Source organism: Ixodes scapularis, unplaced genomic scaffold (assembly GCF_016920785.2).
Source record: "Ixodes scapularis isolate PalLabHiFi unplaced genomic scaffold, ASM1692078v2 PGA_scaffold13__105_contigs__length_92229423, whole genome shotgun sequence".
Classification (NCBI taxonomy): Eukaryota; Metazoa; Arthropoda; class Arachnida; order Ixodida; family Ixodidae; genus Ixodes; species Ixodes scapularis.
Genome location: NW_024609839.1, coordinates 60,364,961 through 60,391,301, shown reverse-complemented (window position 1 = coordinate 60,391,301; position 26,341 = coordinate 60,364,961). Strand labels below are relative to the sequence as shown.

At 46.3% G+C, this 26,341-nt stretch overlaps 1 protein-coding gene across 1 annotated transcript in view; it reads right to left on the bottom strand.

Annotated features, from left to right (window-relative positions):
• Nucleotides 1–4,606: 4,606 nt before the first annotated feature.
• Nucleotides 4,607–26,341, bottom strand: part of LOC8027242 (stromal interaction molecule homolog) — a 41,897-nt gene continuing 20,162 nt past the window's right edge. Inside the window, exons 5-13 of the mRNA XM_029983439.3 lie at nt 25,599–25,714; nt 24,589–24,760; nt 23,908–23,986; nt 21,529–21,792; nt 20,548–20,648; nt 18,437–18,615; nt 17,442–17,525; nt 7,328–7,559; nt 4,607–6,574 (exon numbers count right to left, since the gene is read on the bottom strand). Coding sequence (XP_029839299.2) covers nt 6,133–6,574; nt 7,328–7,559; nt 17,442–17,525; nt 18,437–18,615; nt 20,548–20,648; nt 21,529–21,792; nt 23,908–23,986; nt 24,589–24,760; nt 25,599–25,714 — 1,669 coding nt within the window. The 3' untranslated portion in view covers nt 4,607–6,132. The remainder of the gene's footprint in view (nt 6,575–7,327; nt 7,560–17,441; nt 17,526–18,436; nt 18,616–20,547; nt 20,649–21,528; nt 21,793–23,907; nt 23,987–24,588; nt 24,761–25,598; nt 25,715–26,341) is intronic.

Here is a 26,341-nt window from a genome sequence, read left to right as displayed (position 1 = left end):
CTTGCAATTTTTTGCGACGAGAGAACAGACTGGCAAGCTGGCGCCATATATGAGGTGACCCTGGAACTGAATTTCACTAGAACGAGAGTTTTGCAGAATTGTGAGAAGGGCGCATACTACCTATGAGAAGTGATTGCCTATAACATTGTCAAAGGTTTTCCGAGCCAAGAAAGAATCATGCCCGTAAAGAAGAAAAAATATACTGAAACAAATTGTTTCACAGCTACCCAATAGATGGCGTTAGTGTGATCTCTCGTCACACTAACAGTGTATGTCAAACCTCAAGCTTATTACTCAGTCTAAGAGACCAGTGCCTAGCAATCCTGGACGAAGACAGGGCTGCCCACAGAGAGACTTGGGCAATGCCTTACAGACCATCTCATTGAAATTTTCTTGCCTCCAGGAGAGAGACAACTACAAAATCTCTGCTCCAAACAAGACTCAGATTGTGCACTGGATTACAATAATGTAACCATTGGTAGGGTGTCAGTTATACGTGCAGAAGTGCATATTAAGAACAACACTGCCTAGGGATTAGATAACATTCCGGCAAGTGTGCTCAAAGCACTGGGCAAAGATTCCAGGGATCAACTCGCAGGAATTTTCAATGATATTGCATCTGTGACAGAAGAGATTCCTTGAAACTGGAATGTAGCAGGGTCGTCCCGATTCCTAAAAAAGGATGTGACCGTCAGTACTTTCGACAGTACAGACCCCCGACTGTGACAAGCACAATGTATAGGACATTCGCCCACATCAAGGAAAAGTGCATGACCTCATGGGCAGAAGAAGAGGGTATGCTGACAGAAATGCAAGGAGGCTTCCGACAAGGACGCCGATTAGAAAACCATCTTTTTACCCCAACACAAGCATTGAGGTTGCATGGAAAGAGGAGAGGAGCCTAATATGTTGTTCCCTTGACATTGCAAAGGCCTACGATAGTGTTTCCCATGCTCAACTTATTGTTAGCCTACGACAGCTTAACATGCCACTGGAGTGGACAACACTCATCTCGCGCCAATACCATGGCAACACGGTTATGACCCACCTCAATGATGCTCACTCTGAGGAGGTGCCGGTGACGAGGGGCTTACGCCAAGATTGCATGCTTTCTCCCCTATTGTATATGCTATATGTATCCACTCTAGAGAAGCAACTTATACAATCAGGACTGGGCTTTTCGCTAGCACATCTGGAGCATGGGGATAGAGTTGACTGGGTACTACCGGGAGTGACATAAGCGGACGATGTGGTACTGACAGCAGGATCAGTGTTTGAACTGTAAAAACTTCTTGAAATATGCTCCAAGGAGGCTATGGGACCTGGTTTAAAATTTAACACCAGCAAGTCTGCGGCGGTGGTGTTTTCAGGCTCCCTCGAGACAACTCTCGATAGCCTTCGCCTTGGGGGGTGCGATGTACCAATTCTTAATTCCTACAAGTACTTGGGCATCACGATGTCAAACGACACAGACTACCTGCAAGGCCATCACACCCATCTCTGCCAAGCAGCCATACGAGGAGCCAACATCTCCCTTCAGCGGAGCCTCTGGAGTTGCTACAGGTTCATTGTTTCGCGGGAATTGTGGAAAGCGGTAATGGTGTCCGGACTGACATTTGCAAATGCAGTGGTGCGTGTCCCAGGGGTTGGGCAAAGAGATTGTTTATATACATCAACTTGACCGGTCTGCGGACCCGCTGGCAGAAGTGCCTCTATCAACTTCAACAGAAGTACGGCTTTTTTTTCGGAGCCTACTGATGCATCGACGGAGACGGAGTGGACGTCGGAAGTTAGAAAGAGGATCTGAGACTATGAGAACCAACAATGGCTCCAGGACGCCCAAACGAAGTCTACTTTGGGGGTGTAGGACGCCCAAACGACCATCGCCTCGGAAGCCTGGGTTGCCGCTTGTTTCGAGGCACGTGCCAGGGCCCTCCGAACGCCGTCTTATAGGCATCGTTTCGACACCATTGTTACGTCAACAATGTGTCGGGTGTGCGGGGTAAACAAGGAAGCGGTGGAGCACATTGTACTAGACTGCGCGAGGCTCAAGCTGTGCCGGTCACAGGGCAATGGCCCACGACTTTCGAAACCCTTAGCACTAGCTAAAGCGTTGGGCTTCACTCACAGCGGAATCGGACAATTCACAGAAGTCTTCCCAACTACGGGGCTGAAGGTAGCCTTTAACGACACAAACAGGTTTGTTGCAGACACGAAAAGAAGACTTGAGGACTGGTGGCAGAAGATCCATCTCAAGGAGCATTAAGATACCTACGCGCCCAGGCTTGGGCACAAACTCTGTTAGAGTCCTCCTGATTCAAAGAAAAATAGCCACAGCAACATCGTCATCACCATCGTCCCAACAGATCTTCAGAGGTTTTAAGGCACACGGTCGTAAGCAGTTCCAAGTGTTTGAACCAGCCGTTCGGGACGGTTCAGGGAAGTTTGGAGCTCGGGGAGCCCATAAGGGTACTTTGGTGAATCCAGTGTGAGGATCCACATTCCAGAGAAAATCAATGTCGGTATTATAAACGTGATGATAAACCCCGAGACTGGGAGGAGAAAGAAAACAATAATAAAACGGAAAAAAGAAAAGGTTCTGACGGCTTATGATTATCATGCAAGTAAATGTAAAGGTGCGAGCGAGCTGGACAAGAATGACGAATACAATCCCCGATCTGAGGATGCGGGTAGGAGCTCGAGGGAACTAGGAAATAGAAATAACCGTCAGCACCACAGCAACGGCAACACCTGGAAGCCATGCATATAGGGAGAATTCACTTATGACCATAGCTGTGTGCACTGCTGCCGAGCGCGTGCCAACGGTGAGCTTCCGCAGTTCTCTTGCAACATGCATTCCGCACCATCAAGATTGCCGGTCTTAGCAGGCTATTAATGTGCGCTCAATCTGAGCATACACCCTAAACATCGCCCTTAACAGGTTAGTTAACAAAATAAAAAAAAGCCGTGAAAATAAGGCGTCCAGTGAATACTCTTTATAAGGTATTCACTGGGTGCCATATTTGAGCATGGTATTCACAGCACATCTGAAAAGTGTGGGGGGGGGAGTGGTATGGTTGGTCTGGCAGAGGTCCCCGCATCCCCAGATCAAGCTCCTACCTGTCGCCTGCTGAGAATGGCGATCTTGATGGTGTCAAATACACGTTGCGGAAGCACTATGGAAGCTTCCCCGATTCCATTCAAGCCAGAATTGTTTATACATTTGCGCTGTACTTCCGAGTGGTGCTGGGGCGGGAGGCATTCAACATAGTGATGCCAAGCTATCGAACTATCGATAGTACAATCACGTTTTTCGATAGTCGACTATCAATAGTTTTTTTACTATCGATAGTCAGATTTCTGGTGACTATCGATGGTACTATCGATAGTTTTGCACCACTAGAGCGAACACAGTTGCCGCACCGCCGCTCGCCTTCCTTCCTCCTCTCCACCCAAACTCCCGTCTTCGTCGTCACTGAAAGCTGAACCAAAATTGGGACGGTAAGTGCTAGGGCTAGTTGGTGTCCCATTTGAAAAAATAAAGCGGGAGAAAGAAGAGGGAGCGACACAAACTACTAATGTCGCAAAACTATCGATAATACACCGTAGACAGTACTATCGATAGGTTTCCGATAGTCGATTAACTATAATTTTCCGATAGTCGACTATCGATAGTCAACTATCCATAACTTTTCGATAGTCAACTATAGATGGTACTATTGATAGTTTTTTTTTTTTACTATCGATAGTTTTGCGTTACTAATTCAACGTCATAACTACATCAGCCTCTGAACTACCAGGTGGTGTTGAGAAATCATAATCGTATTAAAATTAGTTTGTGTGTTTACGAGCAGAAGACTGGTGTTTTTAAGGGGCTGACACATAGTTTCTAGCTAATCAAAGAAATAACAGCTTAAATTTAGTTTCCATGCCCTTTTAAAGCAATAGCTTTACGGGCAACACTGCAGAGATTTCAACCTTGTCCGTTGTCGCCGCTACAAAAAAAAAACCTTCTCTTCGCTCTAGGCGCGAGGCCAGGGGATTCGGATTTTCCCATCGGTTGCACAGCGCAGGGATGGGGAGCCCCGGCATCCCGCCAGTATAATGACACAACGAAAGGAGTGTCTTCCGTGTCGTCTGCTTGAATGACTTGTTTTCAGACATTCTTCGCGTTAAGCGAAATCCCTCTTTGGCAGTTCTCTGCAACTTCCCTGCACTGTGTCGACGGAAATAAATTATTCTCCAGTCTTCTTTGCTTCTGGAGGACGTTTGCATGTAACCACGTCTCTTGCAAAGATCAGCTGTAAATCAGTTACCATGCGTCTCTCGTCAAAGTGGCGAGTCATAGTAAGGCACTCACGACCGAAGTCCCCACATAGCTTTGCTGAAGCGATTTGAAAACTGCTTCGGCTCAATTCCAACATTCGCCCCGAAGGTTGCAAACATATTCACGAAAAGGAAGACACTGCTGGCTCAACTACGCGCGACTTCATCATGCGAATGCTCGCTCAGATTTTGTAGCCTTTAACATATAGTCAGTTTTCTCTGGAGGTAAAGATCAGTCGCATGAATACACTATAAATGAGGCGGCCGGAAACCGCAAGAGTCCACAAAATGAAGGCTTTTATTTTATATCTCTGTAGCACATCCCGTCGGAGCAAGAGTACTATTATTACTCAACATGCTAACATTCAAACTGTGTAAAGAACTTAATGTTGTTTTTAAAATCAGGTGCCACCATAGCGGTTTTTCTCCTCTCCTACCCAGTCCCTTCCAAAGGTCGGAACACACTACGTAACGCGGACAGGATCAGACTTCAGGAATACTTTCAACTCATTCCAAAAAAAGGATCAGAAAGAAAAAATACGTTGCCACGATACCAATAATGCCACACCTAAAACGTAGTAACACGAACAAATGGGAAGACTCTGAAGAAAGTTTGTCGCGTCGAAGGAGACACGAAAACTCACCGATTCGTGCCATTTGACGCACGCGAAGAAAAAAAAAACGCTATTCCGAACTACGTTCTGTGCAACTCTTATTGCCTGCGCGGCGGTGGAGAGACGCCCATGCGAGATTCCTTACCGGTATCACAGATTTGCATTTTTTTTTCTTTCTTTCAAGCGACGCATTTGCGCGGGCCTACGCCGCCGCGCCGAATCGATTTGCTCTTCCGTTCTAGTTCGCAAGCATTGTTCTCAAGCAGGTTGGCATAGGGTAAGTCCTTCGCAAAACTGGGCACAAGACGTAAAAAACATGTAAAGGTAACAAAAAAAAAAAAAAAGATGCTGGTACCAGACAACACGTGACGAAACTTGCACGGAGACGGACAACGCTTTTTCGACAAGCCAAAATGCAACGAAATGCTACTAGTCGGCGGGCCTGTTTATTACCGGTTGCCCCCCCCCTCCCCCCTCCTCCCAGCGAAGCTAAACAAAGTATACGGCTTTATCTGCAGGAAAGACGATCCAACTGTTTTGTAAATTGCGGGACTCCCACTAGCCGGGAAGCTACAAACACGAGAAGTGCTTCGCAAAAATAACCCACACAAAAAGAAAAGAAAAATGTACAGACATTGAAGCATTGTTGCCAACAAAGATCGGTTAGGAGGATCTCGCACAGTGCTCAAAGTATAACTTACAAAAATATCGCTCTCTCTCCTTGATCGTGCACCTCTGCCCGTCGTTCCCGGCCCAATAAAGCAATTGTACAAAATGCGTAAAAGGAAGCCTAGAGGAAAAAAAAAAAAAAGAACCTTCCAAGCTTCCATCGAGCGCTCCCGACATCTAGTGTCCATCACTGCAGACCTGTATACGGTGTCAAAAAAAAAAAAAAAAAACACAAAAGAAACTTGGGTGTGGAGACGTGGAAAGGTAATCCAGGGGCACGCATACAAACAGAAAAAAACAACAAAGTTCTGCCAACAACCCCGGCACGTTTCGAAAACAAAACCGGGGGAACGAAGGTCTCCGAGGAACCGGGTACTGTCGCCGTGGCCGTCACCGAGAGAGTTCTCGCAGTCTGACGCAAGGAACACTTGGTGCCCTTGTCGCAACGCTCGGAGACGGATAGAGAGAGAGAGAGAGAGAGATGGTAGTAAAGGGAAAGAGAGAAGGGGAAAACGAAAAGGAGTCACATGGCCTTCGACTTCTTTTTCTTGAGAGGCTGGAAGATGGAAGCCTTCTTCTTCTTCTCGCGGAGGCTGTCGTCGTCTGCCGTGGAGTTAGAGTCCGTCGAGTTCTCTTCGTCGAGCCCGCCGCCGGCGCTTCCCGAAAAGCCGCCCTTCAGTGCGGCCACGAGGATGTTTCCGGCCTTTTTGCGGCGCTCCATCGAAGCGGACGACGTGAGCGGGGGCCGCGGAAGCACGATCGCCTCCGCCGTCAAGAGAGTCGGCGCGTGATCCGTCGCAGGGCTGGCGGCGTTGCTGGAATGCGCCGACAACTCGGAAGGAACGGCGGGTTCGGAGCACGTCGAGATTTTGCGGTCGACCAACCCGTCCTGGCTCTGCGCCTTGTTCAGCCACTGCGCGCTCCTCGGCCTCGTCAGCGATGTCAGCGGAGCCAGCTCGGGTGGGCTGCAGAATCGGCGAGGGAGAAACGAGTCGGCGACAAGAGCCGATGCGGCGGCCAGAACTAATACGGCAGCCAGAACAGACTCTGCGGCAAACACCCATTCAGCGGCAAGCACAGATTTAGGGAGGGAACTGATTCAGCGGAGAGAACCGATTCAGCAGCCAGAGCCTGTTCAGCAGCCAAAACATTCACCGGCCAAAACCAATTAAGCAACCAGAACCGATTCAGCAGAGAGAGGAGATTCAGCAGTCAATCAATTCAGCAGCCAGAACCAATTGGAACACTTGCTCATCGTACTGGCAGAGACAAAACAAGCACAATTAGGATCTTAAGCTTAAAACCTAAATTTCAACCGCTATTAACAAAAAATCAGTTTTGTGCGGGGCTTGAAAACAGCAATGGCATATATGAAGGCCCTATATAATCTCTTGAGGATACTATACTTCGTTTCACCTTTAAGTCATAAGGCAGCCAATGCCATGAGCCGACAGGGCCAATCAAACGGCATCAAAAGTGCAGTCATTGGGCCTTCCCTGTACGTGATTGGTTCGGCTATGATAGAACATGTACAGAAACATGAACACCGTGCGTGACTGGTACCGCCGGTTCAAAGTGTCGGCTTCGTTCATACTTAAGATGAATTGAAGTATAGCAAAGGGCTTAAATTGGGTCCAAATTGACGTTGCATTGCTACCGTTTCAAGCACCATACCTCCACAACTCTCGTTGCAAGCGCTCAAGTAAGAGGAAACCCACCTTCCGTCGCCGACCGAGAACGCCACGATTCCCGGCGTGGTGGCCGCGCTGTGCGACGCCTGGGTGGCGCAGGTGTCGGCGAACTCCGAGTCTTCGTCGTCCTCCGTCTCGTCCAGGAGGGACAGCTTCTGGGACGAGCTTCCGTTGGACTTGGCCGCGGCACCCACCGGAAGCGTGCTGGGACGCTCCGGACAGCGGAAGCTCAGCAGGGAGGCCATGCTGGTCACGGACCCTGACGCGTAGACGACGCAATCGTCACATCAACCGTCCATCAACTAAAATTGCGTCGCTCGTCTGTTTAGACGGTGGGAAAAGACTGCCCTAGAGGGTGCCCGACATCTCTGCTGCAGTAGCACTGCCGGCATGGGGTCTTTAATGTGCACCACGCAGGAGAAATGGGAGCCCACACGCTGGCACGAAATGGCAATATCTCTCTCTAGCACCTCCCTGCCCCAGAATCAAAATGACCCGTGGTAAGGGTGCTGGCTCTGGTGATCCCATGCTTCCTTGATCCTACACTTGGTAACCCCATGCCTCCTTGATCTTACGCTCGGTAACTCCATGCTCATACTCTTTAAAGGGATTGTCCGGTCCAATTTTGTATTCGAGAAAACAATTGAACATCATTATTATTGCCTCGAGACACATCGTATGTGCAATATCTGAAATTTATATGCCCCTCTGCATGAGCAATTGAGTTTATACTGCTCCAATCACATCCTAGCACAAATGCAGCTTTCGTTGGCAACACAAAGCAAACATTTCCGTGTCGTCGTCTGCCTCCGAGTGGATGCCGCAGTGTGCTTTGTTTTTGTTGTTGCGCTTGCCTTATTTCGTGGACGAGTAAAATTTTCGTTGCGCAGTTGGGTGCTGCAACCACCGGGCAGCACATGCGAGCCAAGACGTCACGTTCCACACTTTTCCGTGGGACGTGCAGTGACGTGCAAAATAGATTGCTGTCGTGTGTAGGGGGTGCGTTCTTGTTAAGATCGAGAGCCTGCATATGTAGCAATCATCTCACAGAAGAGAGCTAAGAGCTGAGCTCTAAGCAGACAGAAGGCTCGTAAGCTGAGATGTGATGCTATGCCAACGATATTCAGCTACGTCCACAGACTCCTTGCCTGAATCGGGATCATCGGTTTGATTATGGAGCGAAACCGAAACCAACAGCTAGGCCATCTGGAATTGAGGCCAAAAGTTGTATTTAGCACGCATGCTGCCCGATTCTGCTTGACTCGAGTGTGAAAATGATGCGTGGCTACAATTTGCCAAGCTCGTCCAAGTCAATTGACGACATGCATTTGAACTATTCACCCGCGGACATTGCCTCCGAGAGAATGACCGGCAGCCTCATCACCGACCCAGTGGATCCGCCGATATGTGTTCCCAGATGCCGCTTCAGAGGCATAATCTGCATCCTTTGCTTTGCAAGCGCTTCTAGTTCGCTCAGTGACCGTCGCAGTTGTGTTTGCGCGAAACAACATACATTTGCTCGAAGCTTATGGCTGTTTTTGAGTAATATTTTGCTTAAAAGCATCACCTTTTTGCACACATGGGAACTGCATTAAAAGAAACATATTTCAGTAGGGTACAGCCTAGGAGACTATATAGTAATTCGAAACAAAATACAAGACGTCCATCGACCAATGCTTGTTATCCCGACCATCTGACGATCCTTTGGCTTTGTGACGTCACGCAACACCTACGGATGTCAGCCATTGACGCTGTCGAAATTCGGGGTGCAGTTTCGTACATACGGTCATGAAAGGTTTAATTAATAAAGGGAGATCATATATCAAGATAAAAAAAAAACAGCCTTTCCACTCTCGTGCCAGCGTGTATCGAGGCAGTGTATCGAGTACCAGCGGAGCTGTACTCGATACATTGCCGCAACACGCACGCGCTTGATTCCCGCTTCTCCTCGTCCAACACGCCGCCGATCGTGGATACGTCTCCGGTGAGTGAGGGCCGGTCGCACACGGCGCACGTGACGCCAAACGGGTTCTCTACGAACTCCCTCCGGAACCTCGCCATCGCACCCAGGAACTGTTCAGCCGGTGTGGAGTGCAGCCGTCACCGGGCCTCGCGCTTACACTTAGCCTCCGTGGCCCGCCGGTGCCCTTTACATCGCTGGTTCTGTTCTCAGCGGCGGCTTTCCAGGCGAGCGATGTGCTCTTTAGCAAGGGAATCCGAAGCGCTGGACGCAGTGGAAGTTGAGAAGACAGCGGCTTTGCGGCGGTTGCGAACCCATTCGCGCTGCTGCGTACGTCGCCGCTCCTTCCGCAGCCTGTCTTTTTTCCCCGAAAGGGCACGCGGCCGACCCATTGTGAGTCCAAACTGAAACTGATAAGAGCGTAGGAAACAGCACGCAAAACAGACGAGGAAGAAGAAACAAACGTGATGAGAGCTGCACTCGTTACGTGTGTTTTGTCGTCGTCGTCGTCCGTTTTTTGCGCTGTTTCCTACAATGAATTCCCACCAACACGCCCAACTATCAATTCTTCCATGATAGCTGGAAAGGTTGGCGCCATCTACGAGCGACGGCGCAAACCATACTGGTTGTGTGCTTGCCGCCGTAGCTTATAGATGGCGATAGCTGTCCAGGTAGGTTTGTGTCGACATACTGGACACGATTCTGGGGAACCTAGCCCTTGAACAGCTCCGCTGTAAAATGTTGTTTGCCCATATGAAGGCTTTCTCGATGTAACAAGCGTAAAAACCTAAGTACTTTCGGTTTCGACCGGACGATCCCTTTAAAGGGATGCTGAACCGAAATTCAGATTTCACAAAATAAGGTACCAGGGGTGTTCAATGTGACGGCACTAACCCTAAAAAACCACTCATAAGGCGATATCTTGAACGGATGGCCGTATTTTTGTAGGATAATGATGCGATTGAGTGAGAATCGCGACGTCGCATTTCCTGCAGAATTGTTGAGGCGGAGAAGTACTAACAACCTTGCTTCCTTCCCTCTTCGTGTCCTTGCGGAGTCAAAGCGAAAGGAGGAGGAAACGAGAATCGTGACGTCACGGGCTTTTTTGACCTCGTTCAAGCGCATTCTTCTTTCACAAAATTACGACCATTTGTTGCAGATATCGCTTTATGAGTGATGCTTTCAAGTTCGCTGCGTCCCGCCTGGCGGTTCGGCATTGTTTTCTGAAATCAAAAATTTCAGTTCAGCATCCCTTTAAGGGACGGCACTACCCAGAAAAAAGAAATTTCTGCAAAAAAAAGTTGATTTTGAAAAATGCCACATTTACATTCACCAATATCTAGAGAGTATTCCCAGAAAGTTTCATTTGTTTGCACTGCATAGTTATTTTTTTATAAATTATTTTCAGTCCAGCGATACCAAAGAAAAGGTAGAGGTTAAAGCACTTCTGACGCGTTTTTTTCCGTTTCACTTTTTTAGCATAAATTTCCTTTAATAAAACTATCATTTCAGTATGAAACCATCGAGAGACTTAATATTTGCGGCTTATATGCCTAAATTTTATAGAGCTGGTTACTATGAACTTAGATTTTGCATTTTCATGCTCCTTTATTATGAAAAATTGTAACTTCCAAAACTTTATAAAAAAAAATTATATAAATTTTTAATTAATAATTTTTAAAAGAATTTTTTATAGCAAACGGTATTCTAGTATGCATTCTGCCAGAAAAATAGGTGGTTATCAACACCGTTTTTCAACAATAAATTCATAGAGCAGATTCCATGCAAAGCTATGCTTTACTTCGTTCTGGGGATACAGTACCCCATAAAATTGGTTCATAGGGCTGAAACTTTCCATGCCCTCCCTCTATATGGCTACAAACACCACCTGCAAATATCACGTTGATTGATTGAGCGGTTCAGAAGTTGACATTCCCAGGTGGTGTACCCCTCGAAAAGCCTCGTACACTTCAAAAGGCAAGTCTGCTGAAAGATCAAACTAGAAATGACTCTCCCGCGCGGTTACATGCTATTCTGTTACAGATCTTATGTCGGGAAACGTAAAGTACCGTTTGGCTCTTGCATTGAGCCTAGCCCGACCCTGCCTTTTAACGACAATGGCTTGGCCCAGGACCAATGGCAGCTCGCCCTCATGCTGGCTCCAAAGCCGGCCCCAACACTGGCTTTAGGGCGAAATCAATGTCGGCATATACAGCGTACGGTGGCTTTAGCTGCCAGAGTAACACGACCTATGGCAGTACTAGCACCAGTAGTGGCCTTCATTTTCGTTCAGATATGAAAGCCACTATACTATGGGGCGTAGAGGCCACAGTTTGGTAGAAATACCTTTGATCCTTACCGGGCCAAGCCAACGTCGCCAAAATGTGAAGTGCCCATGAAAATCCAAATAAACTTTGATTCAATACCACCGTGATATTCGTGTGCCCCAGCAACCACTTTAAAAGTTTGGAGGGGAAGCAGAGAAGCCAGAGAGAGGAAAAGTTAGTCGGCATCTGTCTCACCGTTGCAACAGCCGCCAAGGCTGGCGGTGCTGTGGCTACCGTTAACGGGCACAATCCGGAAAGGCGGAAAGCCTGCAGCGGCGGCGGCGGCGGCAGCAGCAGAGGAAGAGGTCAGTGCGCACTCGCCATAGTCGCAAGCAGGAGGCACCGAGGCCAGAAACAGAGCGGCTGAGTTGTGCACAAGATGCTGCACTATTAGGGAACGGGGGAGGAGCAGAGGGGGGAGAGGGAGTGGGGAAAGAAGGGGGGGAACGCGAGGTTAATTAAGAGGACTGCGGCAGTAAAGACGGTTTGGACAACGAGACAGTTGTGGTGTACCCCATTTCACAATGTGTGCAGTCTCAATGTTGCAGGCACCCTCCTGCCGGTGCGCATACTTAGTCTCGCAATCGTGGAAAGTTGCAAAAATGCACGTCCTCGCAAATTTTGTGGTGCACTGTGTACTTGGCCCCAGAATTCAAGGGAGTTGTGAAAATACCTAGTCTCACAAAGCCAGGGAGTTACAAAAAAAAAAAACTTCTCACGAGTGGTGTAGGGTGTTGTGAAAATACCTAATCTCAAGAGTTGCGTAGGGTGTTGCAAAAATACCTAGTCTCACAATTTATCTCGGGAGGTATGAAAATGCATAATTTCGCGAAAGTCGAGGGAGTTGGGAAAATACCCAGCCTCATAAAGCCACGGAGTTACGAAAAAAAAACAAAAAAAACCCTCATGAGTGGTGTAGGTCGTCGTGAAAATACCTAATCTTTTGAGTTGTGTAGGGTGTTGCAAAAATACCTGTCTCACAAATTATCTCGGGAGTTATGAAAATGCATATCCTCACAATTTGTTTAGGGCACTGTGAAAATACCTGGCCTCACAAATTGTCTAGAGTGCTATGAACATACATGGTCTCAGAAGTCGTAAATGGTGTTGTGAAAATGCCTAGTCTCAAGTCTAGAGAGTCATGAAAATATCTAGTAGTATCACTGGGTGTTACAAGGTGCTGTGAAAATATTTAGCTCCACAAATTGTCGGAACAAGGATCGGCAACCCACGACCTGCAAGGCAGTTTCATGCAGTTCTTGGCTTGACACCAGAAAAGACACCCCAGCCCTGCCACTTCCTCAAACAGACTCAAGGACCATCCTTACTTTTGACCTCGATTGTGGAGGGTGTTGTTAAAATACCTAGTCTTACAAGTTAGATACAGTTGTAAAATACCACACTAGCTTCAAGTGTTGTGAATGTACTGTCTCAGACTTGTGTACACAGATCATTATAAAAGTTCCTAGTCCCAATTGCTACATAGTTAGCTGTATTATAAGTTGTTAATAAACGGGTTGTGGAAGTGTTCTTACAAACCACAGTGTTGTGAAAGCATTTCCTCTGAAAATCTGTGTAAAGTGTTGTAGGAACGCTTGCTCTCAGAAGTGTAGTGTTATGAAAGCATATAGTCTCACAAGTTATGTAAGGTGTAGGTGCATCTAGTAGGCATCTAGTAGGAACTTTAATTTATAAACATTAAGGATTTATCTCACGAAAGAAAAATTAACAGGAGGACACTTATGACTGCTTACATGTAGGAAGGCGAAAGCATTATAGTCCGCGGATGAAATGTTTTAATGTAATGTTTCTACTCGTAGTAAAGTTTAGGACAACGTCCTAGAGATCGACGCCAAGTACAGTGTCTGGGACAACCTTTAGGATGACCTTAAGGACGATGTCGAGAATGACGCCTAGAGGACGACTTCAAAAACGACGTCTGGTCGAGAACGACGCCTAGAGGACGCCGTCTAGGACGACCTCAAGGACAACGCCAAGGATGGTGTCGTCCTTGAGCATACGAATGAGCAGCACATGCTTGATAACGTGAGGGGGGGACACATACCCGCGTCCCCCCCTTACGTCAAACAGCTGCGCGTACCGGTTGACGTTAGACATGAAAGCATAACAATAGGCCTAACATTAGGCCCAACGTCAGGCCAGCGCATACCCGCGTCCCCCCCTCCCGCTGCTCTGCCAGCAGTTCGGCTGGCTCCTTAGCGACGATGACGCCGTTGCTATGGAGCCACATGACGTGCTGCAGCCAATGGCAATTTCTCTCTCGTTTCGCTGCTACAGACAAAGCTGATTTTGCTCCATGGAACAGTTAAATGCTTTTGCATTAAAAAATTAATTTTGGCATGCCGGTAGCCCTCTAGAGCAGTAGGGAACAAAGTTTGACCTTTTTTTTAAATTGGGGGTGCTCCATGCTTGTTTAACATAGCCAAAAGAACATTCAACCCCTGTTGGAAGCGCCATTTACTCTAGATTTAGCCTGTAGCGGCTTTGCAAGTTTAAAAGGATCAATAACCAGGATCACTCCATAAATCTAAACAGAAAAAATAGCGGAAAACATGGTATGAGAAATCTTACTGGTTGAGACCCGAAATGGGGCATGCGATTGTGTTATCTTCAGCAGTGCCCTTTTGATAGTATCTTCCACAAGCCAGATAGCTGCTTCGACGCTCTTCTTTGGTATTGTTTGCCGCTTAGTTCTCGGCAGTTTATCTGCCGAGGAATGTCTGCTACCAAAGTTAGTTTGCTCACAGATGATGCAAGCTGGCAGTTAATGCCAGGGGGACAATTAAGCCTTAAAGAGGAAGGTGCTACATACCTATCCTCCAGGTGAATTTCGTGTTTCATAGAAAATAAGGAAACTTAAAGTTGAAACTTCAAATTCATTTGTCTCAGTTTTCCTTTTTGGCAGGAAATGTTACATATTGTCACGCGCGTCGCCGAGCGACAGCATGCGTGGCCAAATGGTTATCGCATTTGACTCTCGTGCGAAAGATCTGGGTTTGATTCCAAGTAGCGGAATGTTCTTTCATTTATTCTTTCTACTTGTCATTCTCGCAAGTTCGAGAACTTTCTCGTCTCACCGAGTTACAAATGTTCTACGCGCCAAATGTTTCAGGCCGAATGTTTCAGAAACCCACGCCGGTACAAAGGGTGCTCAGCGTGGTGAGCCGGAGTCAGTCTCGCCCCAGCGCTCGATCCTGCTGTTTCGCCGACATCGACGCCTGCGATGCTAACTTACTTCTATTTTGTTTTGGGCACAAGTTCGCCCCATTAAACGTTCAGTTTCTTCAGTTATTCTTCGCCTCATCATTTGTCATTCATGAAAATATAAAAAATGTACTCTTTGACATTGTAAAAGCGTAGAATTCATTTGGGGTGTCCTGAACTGAAATTTCCTGAGCAACAAATTAAGGTACTCATAATCTAAAAGAAAAAAAGAAAAACTCGCTCCATGATGAAGTTAAAAATCTAAAACACAAAATTTTGTTAATATTGCCACGCGTGTCGGTGAGCGAGCATGTGCTTGGCCAAGCGGTTACCGTGCTTGACTCTCGTGCGGAAACCCAGGGTTTAATTCCTGGGAGCGACACCATCTCTTATTTATTCTTTCAATTTAGATTTCTGGTAAATTGGAGAACCCTGTTGTTTGTTCGAGGTCCGAATGTTTTACACGCCGAACCTTCTACGCCCGTTGTTCCAGAAGCCAACGTGTGTACATAAGGGGCTCCGCGTGGCGAGCCGCAGTCAGTCTCGCCATAGAACTCGATCCTGCTGTTTCGCCGACATCGACGCCTGCGGTGCTAACTTACTTCTATTTTGTTTTGGGCACAAGTTCGCCCCATTAAACGTTTAGTTATTTCAGTTATTCATCGCCTCATCATTTTTTATTTGTGACAACATCTTTCTTTTTTTTTGTGTTATGGTTTTCTTAATTGCATTTTCTAGAATTAACATTTACCTTAACTTGCACTATGGGCACTCTACTTCACATTAGAATACAAATTTTGTGAATTGCAAGTATAATTTTTCTTTAATACAATTCCTAATAAAGTCACTTTTTTATGGAGCTTAAGCAGAGTAGGATGCTGTAGAATTGGCTTATAAGGATCAAACTTTGGATTTTATCATCCCTAAAAGCTTTTATTCACCCTGAAAATTCGTGCCCATATGAGTGAAGGGTTAAAAGTTGACACTCCCAGGCCATATTACCCCTTAAATTTCGAATTTGAGAAAATAAATAAAGACAATCATAAATGATAAATACAGGTTGTTAGGACACTTCTGTCTAACACACACTTTTGCATAATAGCCAAAGTTTAATTTTGAATGTTTCACTGTATAGTATATTTAAAGTTTCAATTTTTTTTTTTTTTTTTTTAATACACTAAGTGCATGCACGCACCATCCCTCTTTGAAAGTGCTTTCCTCCTGAGCATGGAGCAGCAATAAGTGTTGATCGTAGCAGGTGTTCCTCAAGAGCACTTCTTACGGAGCATCAGCACACTGCAGAAAAGCAACATGTGCAGAGGCAAGCTCTGTGGGTAAGAACCATGATCAACAGGGCTAACCCACTGCAATCAACACTTTGAAAAAAAAAAAAAAAAAATGAATATTGCAGTTCACCCCTAAGAATATTGAATAGCACATTATTTGGAACTACTATTCAAAAATTAAAATATTTGCATAATGCAAGCACTCGGTATTTCGCAAATTATGTAGGGTGTTGCAAAACTACTTGGTCTGACAAGTTGTGCAGGATACTGTAAAAGGCACAGGTTAAGCGTAAGGCCTTGGAGAGAAAGTGTTTCTGTTGTGCAAGTGTTCAGCCCCTCAAGGTATTCAAGAGAGCTACAGACCTGTGCCCGAGCCTTTTGCGAGACTGCACGCAAATTTACTACCTATTAAATAATGAGGTTCATAGCACCGGTAGCATTGCGTGGAATCTGTGAAATGGAGTACACAGAAGTCAGCAAGCGGACAGAAATCCCAAGTTAGCATAGAGGCACTCGCTGGGTTAGCATGTTAGAATGGAAGCAGGGTTAGTAGTGGCACATAAATAGTGTCAAAGCAGCAGCAGAGAGATCTGACTGTGACTGAAAAAGACAACACAGGGATTGAGAAATAGAAAGATGCTTTGCATAGTCCTTGAAGCATAGCGGCGCCGGTGTTGAAACCTGTAGAACTTTTAAAGACACAACATTCGGTAACATCACTCATACCCTGCGAGACACTGGTTTACGCACTACACAACACGGGAAATTTTTACAGCACCAGAAAGAAAATCACTACGCAGTAGACTGCACTTTGACCAGCGCATCCCTATTCCCTTACGGTCGGCAGATCGATAAAAGGCGAAGCCCCGAAGTTGAGGGCCCTCATTCGCGACTGCTTATGCCCGAGCGCGTTGCAACCTCTTGAGATCTCTTACGATAAGAGAGCACAATGGCGCCACCTATTAGGAAAACGGGAAATGTGCGGAGGTCATGACCTCCGCGTGTTTCCCGTTTTCTTTGCACGTTATTCTCTTAGTACCAGCTCGAGTAACTTTTGACAATGTTATAAACAACAATTTCTCACAGATCTCTCTTTGACCTTGTTAATACTTCAAAACCTTTGCTCTAGCGAGATGCAGTTCCGGGGCCACCTCACAGACAACGCCGGCATGTCCTCTTCTCGCGAGATATCGCAAGAGGACGTAAGCAGCCTTCGGACGTACGATTTACCCGAATTAAATGTGGAATATAAAAAAACGCAAGGAGAGCTTGCAAACGTGTCGGCTGGAAAGGGAAGGACCCGGACCCAAACGAAGGGGCCCCGTTCGGCCTGACGGACTCACCAGCACCAACGCTGGCCGCGTACTGCCCGTGGGGATCCTCCTCGGCGAGGGTGCCTTCGCTTCCAGAGCGGCTCATTTTCTTGCCTGAAAACGAGCGAGAACCGATTCAGCAGCCACAACCGATTCAACGGTCAGAACCAATTTGAGACGGTCTCGCCCGTGCTTCCCGACACTGCGTCGAAAGACCGAAAACTCGCATTTTCGATCGCAACGATCGCCGAGTGCGCCCACTCTGCGCCGAGCACTGAAATGGCGGCGCCCACGAGGCAGTCAGGGATCGGAGTGCCCGTTACTCTACGAGCGCAGCTCGTTTGGCAGCTTCAGGTGTGGCCAGGGTGCCTCGCATCCTTCTGTTTGGGGCGAAGACGTACTCCGTTGCTCCTGACGCCAACGGCGTGCGCCCGCTGGGAAAATACGAAGGCAAGGCTGGCGGCGAAATGCCAGCGTAGCGCCGTCAGTGCCCAGAGCTCGTGCTGAATGACACCCTATCGTGCGTTCCAGAAGAAGATAAGATACGAAGGAGTCGCAAACAAAACCGGTCCGACGTCATTGCCCGGAAACGTGTCCTCTGGACGCCGCTTTTACCGCGTCCCGGAAAGTAGTCCCTCGGTTTTCGCCCCGATTACGTCGTAAAAGCGTCGCCTTTCGCCCATTTCGCTGCGGGTCGTTTTCCGGTGCGACACTCCACGGGAGATTTGGAGGCGAGGACTCGAGATGCCGCGACAATGGAGGCACTCGCATTCTCTTGTGCTTTTTATCCGGAACTTCCACGCCCAACTGCCAAAATCGTAACCTCCGAGAGCACAACACTTCGGCTCTCGCGACATGATTTGTTACCACTTCGGGACTGCTTTCGATGCACGCGAAGCACGCCAATCAGAGACGCGAGGCACGCACGAAGGCACCCCAGGTGCGGCCGATGCAAGCAGGCGAGGTTCGAGCAAGGCTCCTGCACTGAGCCGCTGCTTCAGAGCCGAGCCGTCTGGGGAACCCACCGACGGAGTGGGAGTGCTGCAGCGTGGCCGTGCTGCCGTTGAGGAAGGAGCCCCGCAGCACGGTCTCCAGGTGGCCCAGGCCCTGGTTGTTCACAATGGAGAAGGCGCAGAGGCGCTCGATCTGCTTCCACCGCTGCAGGCGCTCCTGAAGGTCCTTGGTCACCTCCGACAGGGCAGCCCTGAAACCACGAGCCACTCGTTGTGAAGACATGGCCGCGCCACTACAGGTAAGCCTGCTTTCGCAGACGAGGTGGAGGATAAAAATCAAGATGATTGAAGTCGCGCTTTAAATCGAACCTTTCCCTCGCAAATAATTCCCAAAAATTTCATTGGATACTTTATACGCACGCTTGTTTTGTATCTGAATCAGATAATCGTAGAGCCAGAAAGTTTGTTCTAGCGGGCTGAACAAGAGCAAAAAGCAGTGCTCTTCTATGCAAATCGAAACGTCGAGCTTTCTTTCTACTTTCCACTGTGTCGGTTTTGTGGTATACAGTCGCCGACTGATAATTCGGACTTGTTCAATATTTCATCGCCCGCTGGTGGCGATCAGCGGGAAACACCACTGAGAAGCAGCCATTTTGAATTTTATGTTGGCTGCATATGGATTGGCTTGGTTTGGCAGTGCTACTTAAGTACTGCTACTGCAAGGAGACGCTGTACGGCTTTTCTTTTTTTTTCTTTAGCTGTGCATAATTATCATCATCATTGTTGTTTCCATTTTGCTTTGTTCATTCGCCATTGCAGTCATGGACTTGCACTACTCATCTAGATCTGGTCTCAGTGAATCACATTTTTGGACTACGCTGGCTTGGACGTCATAGCCCCACCTATTCTTCCGCCTCCGCGAAATGTTGCTAAGAAGCGCAGAAAGTACTCGACCATAACGCTAGAAAAGAAGGCAATGATTCTCAAGCAAACAGTTGCCGAACACAAACAGAGGCGTAACCTAAAACAAAACGCACAGGCCTAACCTGAGGCAAAGCACTATTTATGGATTTTTAAAGCCCGCTTAGACGTAATAAAAGCAAGTTTTTTTATCTGCTAATTTTTCGGACTGCTCTATTACTCAGACGTTTTTTCGGCCCCTGCGAAGTTCGAAAAATCGGTTGGCGACCAATTGCAATCAAATCATAACACGAGAAAAAATTAAAACGACAAAAGTAATGTTAAAGCAAATCAGAACGTAAAAAATTGTGTAAAAGCTTTTTTACTAGCTAAAAAATTATTCTGCTTTAGGCAGGCAGGATTTACATTAATAAAAAGTTGTAAATTAAAGCATTACTTTAAATGTACAGTAATTTTTTCGTCCGCATTGTTTTCAATAACCTGATGGATTAGTCAATGTATCTTCCACGTTTAAAAATACATCTAGCGATAAATAATTATCTTTTTCTAGCAACAGTGATTTAAATTGAATTAAAATTAATCATATTTAAATCAAATAAATCCGAAATATTTCACTTCTCTTTAACCACTATTTCTTTTTATTTTGTCCAGAGCATGCATTGCAGATCTATGTGTCTTATGACAATTAGCACTTAACAACTCTTTTTTTTTGCATGACTTTTTTTTTTAGACAGAAAAATTTTAAAAAATTTTTTTGCATGATTTTTTTTTTTTTTTTGACAGAAAAATTTTGAAAAATGTTATAAAGAACTGTTTTTTATAGATAGTATGTGCATTCGATCTCAGAAATACTGCAAAACCTTTGCCCTAGTGAAACTTTCCGAAAAGTTAGAAAGGACCTTTTATAAATACTGTAAACGACCTATTTTTGCGGGCTCAATATTTCACGATTTAGGTCGAAGCTGGAATTTTGGAATAATTTGCGGGTTCTCATTTTAGCAATGCAGTGGGATCTCAATATAGATTCCAATGTGTTTACAGTTTACCGGAATTGTTCGTGGGACCTATTTTTCGCAAATTGTAGGCAATTCGCGAAAATTAAGCCGTTTACAGTAGTATGTAGTAAGTTCAACCTCGCAAATAGTGCAAAACCTTTGCTCTAGTGAAATGCAGTTCCGGGGCCACCCCTAGAACTGCATCACAAGAACTCGGTCATAAGCAAATGCGAGTACGAAACTGGGGTTAACAAACAAAACACCCACTTGGCTTGAAGAATACGGTTGTCGATGTCGTCGATGGAGCTCCCGTGCGCAATGCGGAATGACCCCATAAAGCTGGATCGCTTCTTGCGCAGCTTCTCACACTGAAACGAGCGAGAAACTTGCAGGGGGCCAGTGGAACACCGAAACATTTCCCCAGCAACCTCGCAGAAAATTTTTCTACGTTCCTCCGTCTCTTATATAACAGGTGTTTCACCACAGAGTTGAAAAAGTTCTGCCAAAAGGGTGGTTGAGAAAAAAAGAAACCTTTTCGGGAACAAACGGTTAATCACGGCAAACGTCAGGGATTGCAGGAAACATACTAATTAGATAAATGGTTACCTAAAATTTACCATACAACTCTTTCATTAGTGAAAATAAACATATGGTTCAAATTAAAAACTGGCTGAATGTCATCGTAAATCACGTCTGCAGTGTGGGGGTGCGCTAAAGTTTCCAAACATGCAGCAGGCAAAAGGCTGGCAACGCGATAACGCAGACGATAAGAAGGTAATCCGCATGTCCTCGTTGGCATGCCTTGTTGTGCCAGCTGCACGAGTGGTTACTCATGGAACAAGTCGTACACAAAGCATGATCTACAATTCACGTGAAATACACAAACGACGATCTACATAGGTATACAAGGTATGATCTACATGAAGTACACAGGGTATGATCTACAATCTACATGAAACACACAAACTGCAATCTACATGAGGTACAAAAGGTATGATCTACACGAAGTACACAAGGTATGGTCTACGATCTACCTACATGAAATACACAATCTATGATCTACACAACGTACACAAGGTATGATATACATGAACTACACAAAATATGATCTACAATCTACATGAAATACACAAACTACAATCTACATGAGGTACACAAGGTATGATCTACAATCTACATGAAATACGCAAACTATGATCTCATGAAGTCCACAAAGTATGATCTACGGAAATACAATGTGGCACCCACCCCTTCCTTGGCGGCAAAGAGCTGCTTCTCGGCGGCGGCCTTCTTGGAGTTGTAGTGTCGCAGCTCCAGCTCGTAGGTGAGCTGGAGCCAGTGCTGCAGGGCCGGCGGGGGCGCCCAGCCGTGGCCTCCGGCGCCCCGCACGGCCGAGGAGAGGGCCGCCTGGGCTGCCGCCAGCTGCTCCCGCAGCTTCTGCACCTCGTCCTGCAGACGCTCCACCAGCGTGCTCGTCTGCTCCGGGTCGGAGGACCAGAGCTCCCTCTCTTGCTGCAACGGACGCCAGAGAAAGACGCTTTTTCCTTTTCCTCGGAACGAATCCTCGATGCTCCCAACTACGGTTTTTAGCAGGTCGAGAAAAGCGGGACAAGTCCCTCCCACAAGGCTCCTTGCTCACCGTGATTGGGGCTTTCCTCCTCTCTAGCGTTTGCTCTGCTAAAGGGGAAAGAGTGGAAAGCTTTCTGGGGGGAGCTTGCCCTGCTTTTTGAGTGCCTTAAGGGGGGACACTACGCAGAAAAAACACGTTTTGCAAAAAAAAAGTTGATTTTGAAAAATGTCATATTTACATCCATTAACATCTAGAGAGTATTCCCAGAAAGTTTCAATAGTTTACACTGCATAGTTAATTTTTTATAAATTATTTTCGGTCCACCGATGTTAAAGAAAAAGTCGAATTTGGAGCACTTTTTCTCCACTACACCTTTTGGCATAAATTTGACTTTAGAAAAACTATTGTTTTGTTGTTACACAACTAAAATTCATTTTCATGAGTTTTTCTGAGATGAAATTTTAAGGGGAAGATAGCTATGAGCTTGTAATTTTTATTTTTGTCGTTTCTCATGCTCAAGAACTGACGTTTGGACAAAGGATGGAAATTTAAAAAACAGTATTTGTGTTTGTGGCTTTTTCATCATGAAAGATGGTATAAAATAAAAAATATAGCTCCATAGCTATCTGCTCTGAGCTTTTCTAAAGCAACATAACACACAAAAACAACAAATTCATAAGTAATTTCAAAACTATGCTTTTCCTACGCAGACACGCCCACTTTCATCTTTGAACATTTGCAATTTTTTTTTGTACTTCACCGAGGTTAACAAAGTTTGGCAGAAATGTTCTCAACGCAAACAGAAACCAGCCCTGTAAGTGTCATTTAAATCAGACAAGTGGTTCAGACATTCATGTTTTTGGGTAGTAACCATTTGCCAAAGGCACCCACAGTCGGTCGGGTCACCGAAAGGTTGTCAACTGCGACGGGCAAGTCGATCGATTACCAACTTAAACCTGCAAAAGGCTATGGGGTTCCGTGTTTACGGAAACCCATTTTCCCTCTTATTTCTAAAATCTACGAAAAATGAACCCTCGAGTAGGTTTTATAGAAGTTGGGGAAAACCGAAAATCACCATATTGGGACTGTCCTTGGATAAGGGGAGCCCAATATTTGGGGGAGAAATTTTTGTTTACAATTTTATCTTGTTTCGGCACCGAGCTATCCGGAAGACTGTTTTTCTTTTTGGGACCCACACCCTTTGTTTTCTCTTATTGGTACTAGTGTTTACCAAATATTCCGGTCACAAACCTGTTCCCTGGAGGAATCCCATGGCCGTGTCCAGTTTTCTTCGTCATAGGCCCCGACAAACGCCAATTATTGTGCAATGCCAAAATACATATAAAAAAATGAAGAGCCAAAAAAAAAAATTTAGAAAAAAGAATTAAAAAACATATTAAAAGATAAACAAACCCCTAAAACACGGAACCCTCTTTGTGGCCCACAAAACGCATACTAGTATCAGTATTCCATTCCAAGTGGCAGTAGTCGCGGAATAATCGGAGAAAAACGAGCGACGTTCACTTCCTTAACTCGAGGGCTAGAACGAGCTGTCACATGATCCGGTGGCGATTGCACGCCGCAAACGTTCGTCGTAGCCACGCACTAGGTTTGGAGGTGCACAGTACTCGGTTCCATATGTTGTTAAAACTTGACGATTCCATTCACTGCAGCGGCTTGACAACGAGCCATGCCCCGCATGTTGTGTCAAGACATTGATCGTAACCGAGCCTGAGCCAGGCACTCACGCAGCGCTCGCGTAAAATCAACAAGCCGCGTTCAAACCATTGACAACCTGGGGGTGACTCCCACAACTAGAGTCGGTGACAGGTTAAGGGTAAAGAGGAAGCTCCTCCCACCTCTTTCCACTTTAGTAGAGCAAACGCTGGAGAGAAGGTCGCCTGAAAGAGGTGGGAGGAGCTTCCATTTCTTTTCTAACCTGTCACCGACCATAGCCGGCTACAGAAAGATGCAAACCAATAGGTAGTCGACACAACCGCCGACACGAGACAACCGACTGAATTGTGGCTATAATGCGCTTGGGACTTCTCGCTTACCTTTGCAGCAAGGATTTCATCTTCGAGCCTCTGCTTGAGGATCACCGCAGTCTCCTGTTCCATCTTGGCTTTGTCCAACCTGAAAAATCGGTGGTACCAGTGTGACCGTGCCCTGAAGACCTAACTACTACTGTACTACATAGCCAGATAATTAGCTCACTTTGGCTTGCCTAGGCCGAGCCCAGCCAAGCCATGCCAAGCCTAGGCCGATTGGTATTTAAACGGAGCTAGTCTAAGTAAAGTGTTTCTCCAGATTAAGCACTATCAAAGCAGCCCAGGACCATCCACCGAAGCGTAACTATGGGAACCCCTAGTAGGTGCATCATTATTTACGAGGTTTGTTGCACTGCTTCATTTCATCAATGCTGAGACCAGGAGAAGTTCATCGGCCTTCAGTCAAGCCAGACAGAGGTTCCTCGAGATCAGAGAGTTTGAGAACCCTTGTGCTAAGCCTTCTTTGTCAGCAATCTAATACACACCAGAAAAGTTTATGACAAAAAAATCAAGCTGCCCACATTTGTATGGTTGAAAAAAAAAAAAGAAAGAAACAAGACTGACTCGAAGCAAAACTACTTCCGCCACGAAAGACAGTGATAAACCGGAAACCCGAAATTGGCTGGACATAGGACACGACTCAGTCCGTCCTCGAGCAAAAATGGCTGCCGCACGAGCTGCCCTCACTCTCTCTGCAAGTCGGTGAGAGCCTCCTCCGCCTTCTGCAGGCTGTCCATGTCCTTCATCATCTTCTTCAGGTGGGACTGCGAGTAGTTGTGCTGGATGTAGGCAAACCAGCAGCCTCCAATGGCAATCACCAGGGACATCACCAGCAGCACATCCTTCACATAGTTGTGGTCTGCAATGGGGGAGGCCATCATTGAATGCAATAATGGACACTCCATAATCATCATCACCAATCATTCCTGATGTCTTGGAGGCTCGTATGGGTGCTTCCCTTTAAATTAAAAGACTGACGATGAAACACCCGAGACCGGGGCAGACGAAACGAGTCCCAAACAAGGCTATGTCTCGAGTTTTGTGTTTCTTCATCTGTATCGTTTCTCATCCTCTATCTCAGGCGTTCCGTCCGGTATTCCATTTGCCTTATTGCTTGATCGAAAAGCAAATCCCGCGAGCCTAGCACTACACATTGCAAAACTGGGTCCCTGCGAAGTATTCCTAGAAAGGCTATGAAATTCCAAGAAAATGTACGCTAGGTCAACAAATACGAAGCCATTTAGAGTAAGTTAATAAGCACACAGCAAGAAAGGCCATGTAGTGTTCTATTAGTTCGCCCTTTCGACGTCTCATCACGCCAGGGGGTTCCAAAACTCGGGTAAGGCTAGTAAACACCTTTCCAGCATTTATTGCCCGGGCACAAAATGGCCAGTCTTTTGGCTGCAGATGCATATGTGAGGTTTGATGTTCCACAGGAGAGCTACTGCACATCCACGGGACAGGTTCAACAGCCCAGTAAACAAAAATGGCAGTGCACAGAACACATTCATTGCAATGGTCTTCAGTCACTGACAGAAATGCTGAAAACTGCTTATTATCATTGTGCTCCTTGCCACACACTTCGGCGTTCTGATCGCCGAAGGCAACCAGCTTTTGGTTGCGGAGCAGAAGTAGGATGCCTGGGAGTCGCCACGCCCCGTGTTTCACAGGCTGTTACAGCTACAGCTTGCACTTACGTTTCGGAGGCCCGAATAGCACCACGTCCATGGCCTTGAGGGTGAGCTTCTGCTTGTGGATGACATCCTTGATGCCAAGGACGCTGCTCAGGAAGTTGTTGTTGGCTATTGCCATCCTGCATTAATGATGCCAACAATGTCATGATGCCAAGCACCAACAACATTATGATGCAAAGTACCAAAAATGTCATGATGCCAAGCACCAACAATGTCAAGATGCCAAGTACCAACAATTTCATGTTGGCAAACACCAACAATGTCGTGGCACAAAGCATCAATGATGTCATAATGCAAAGCACCAACAATGTTATAATACCAGACACTAACAATGTCATGATGCCAAGCACTAACAATGTCACAATTCCAAGCATCAACAGTGTAACTATTCCAAGCACTAAAATGTCATGATGCCAAGTACCAGAAATGTCATGATGCTAAGCATGCACGGAGTTCTGCCCGCCGTATGTGCATTTCCGTAGTCCCCGAAAATTTTACCAAAAATTCCTCGTCTGATCTGCATTAATAAAAATTGCCTCAAAGCCCAATGACAACTGTGTTTATCCCAATGGATTGCGAATAGCAACTACCACTTGCAAATAAAAAAACTTGGCTCGCATACAGTAGAGTACCCAGTGACGTCTTTTTGATTCCCTATGTAATTTATGGCAGCCATTGAACATCTTTAAGAGTGGAGGAGGCAAGTGGAAAAAAAGACTGCAATGAGGTATCCTTTTTGTCCTGAA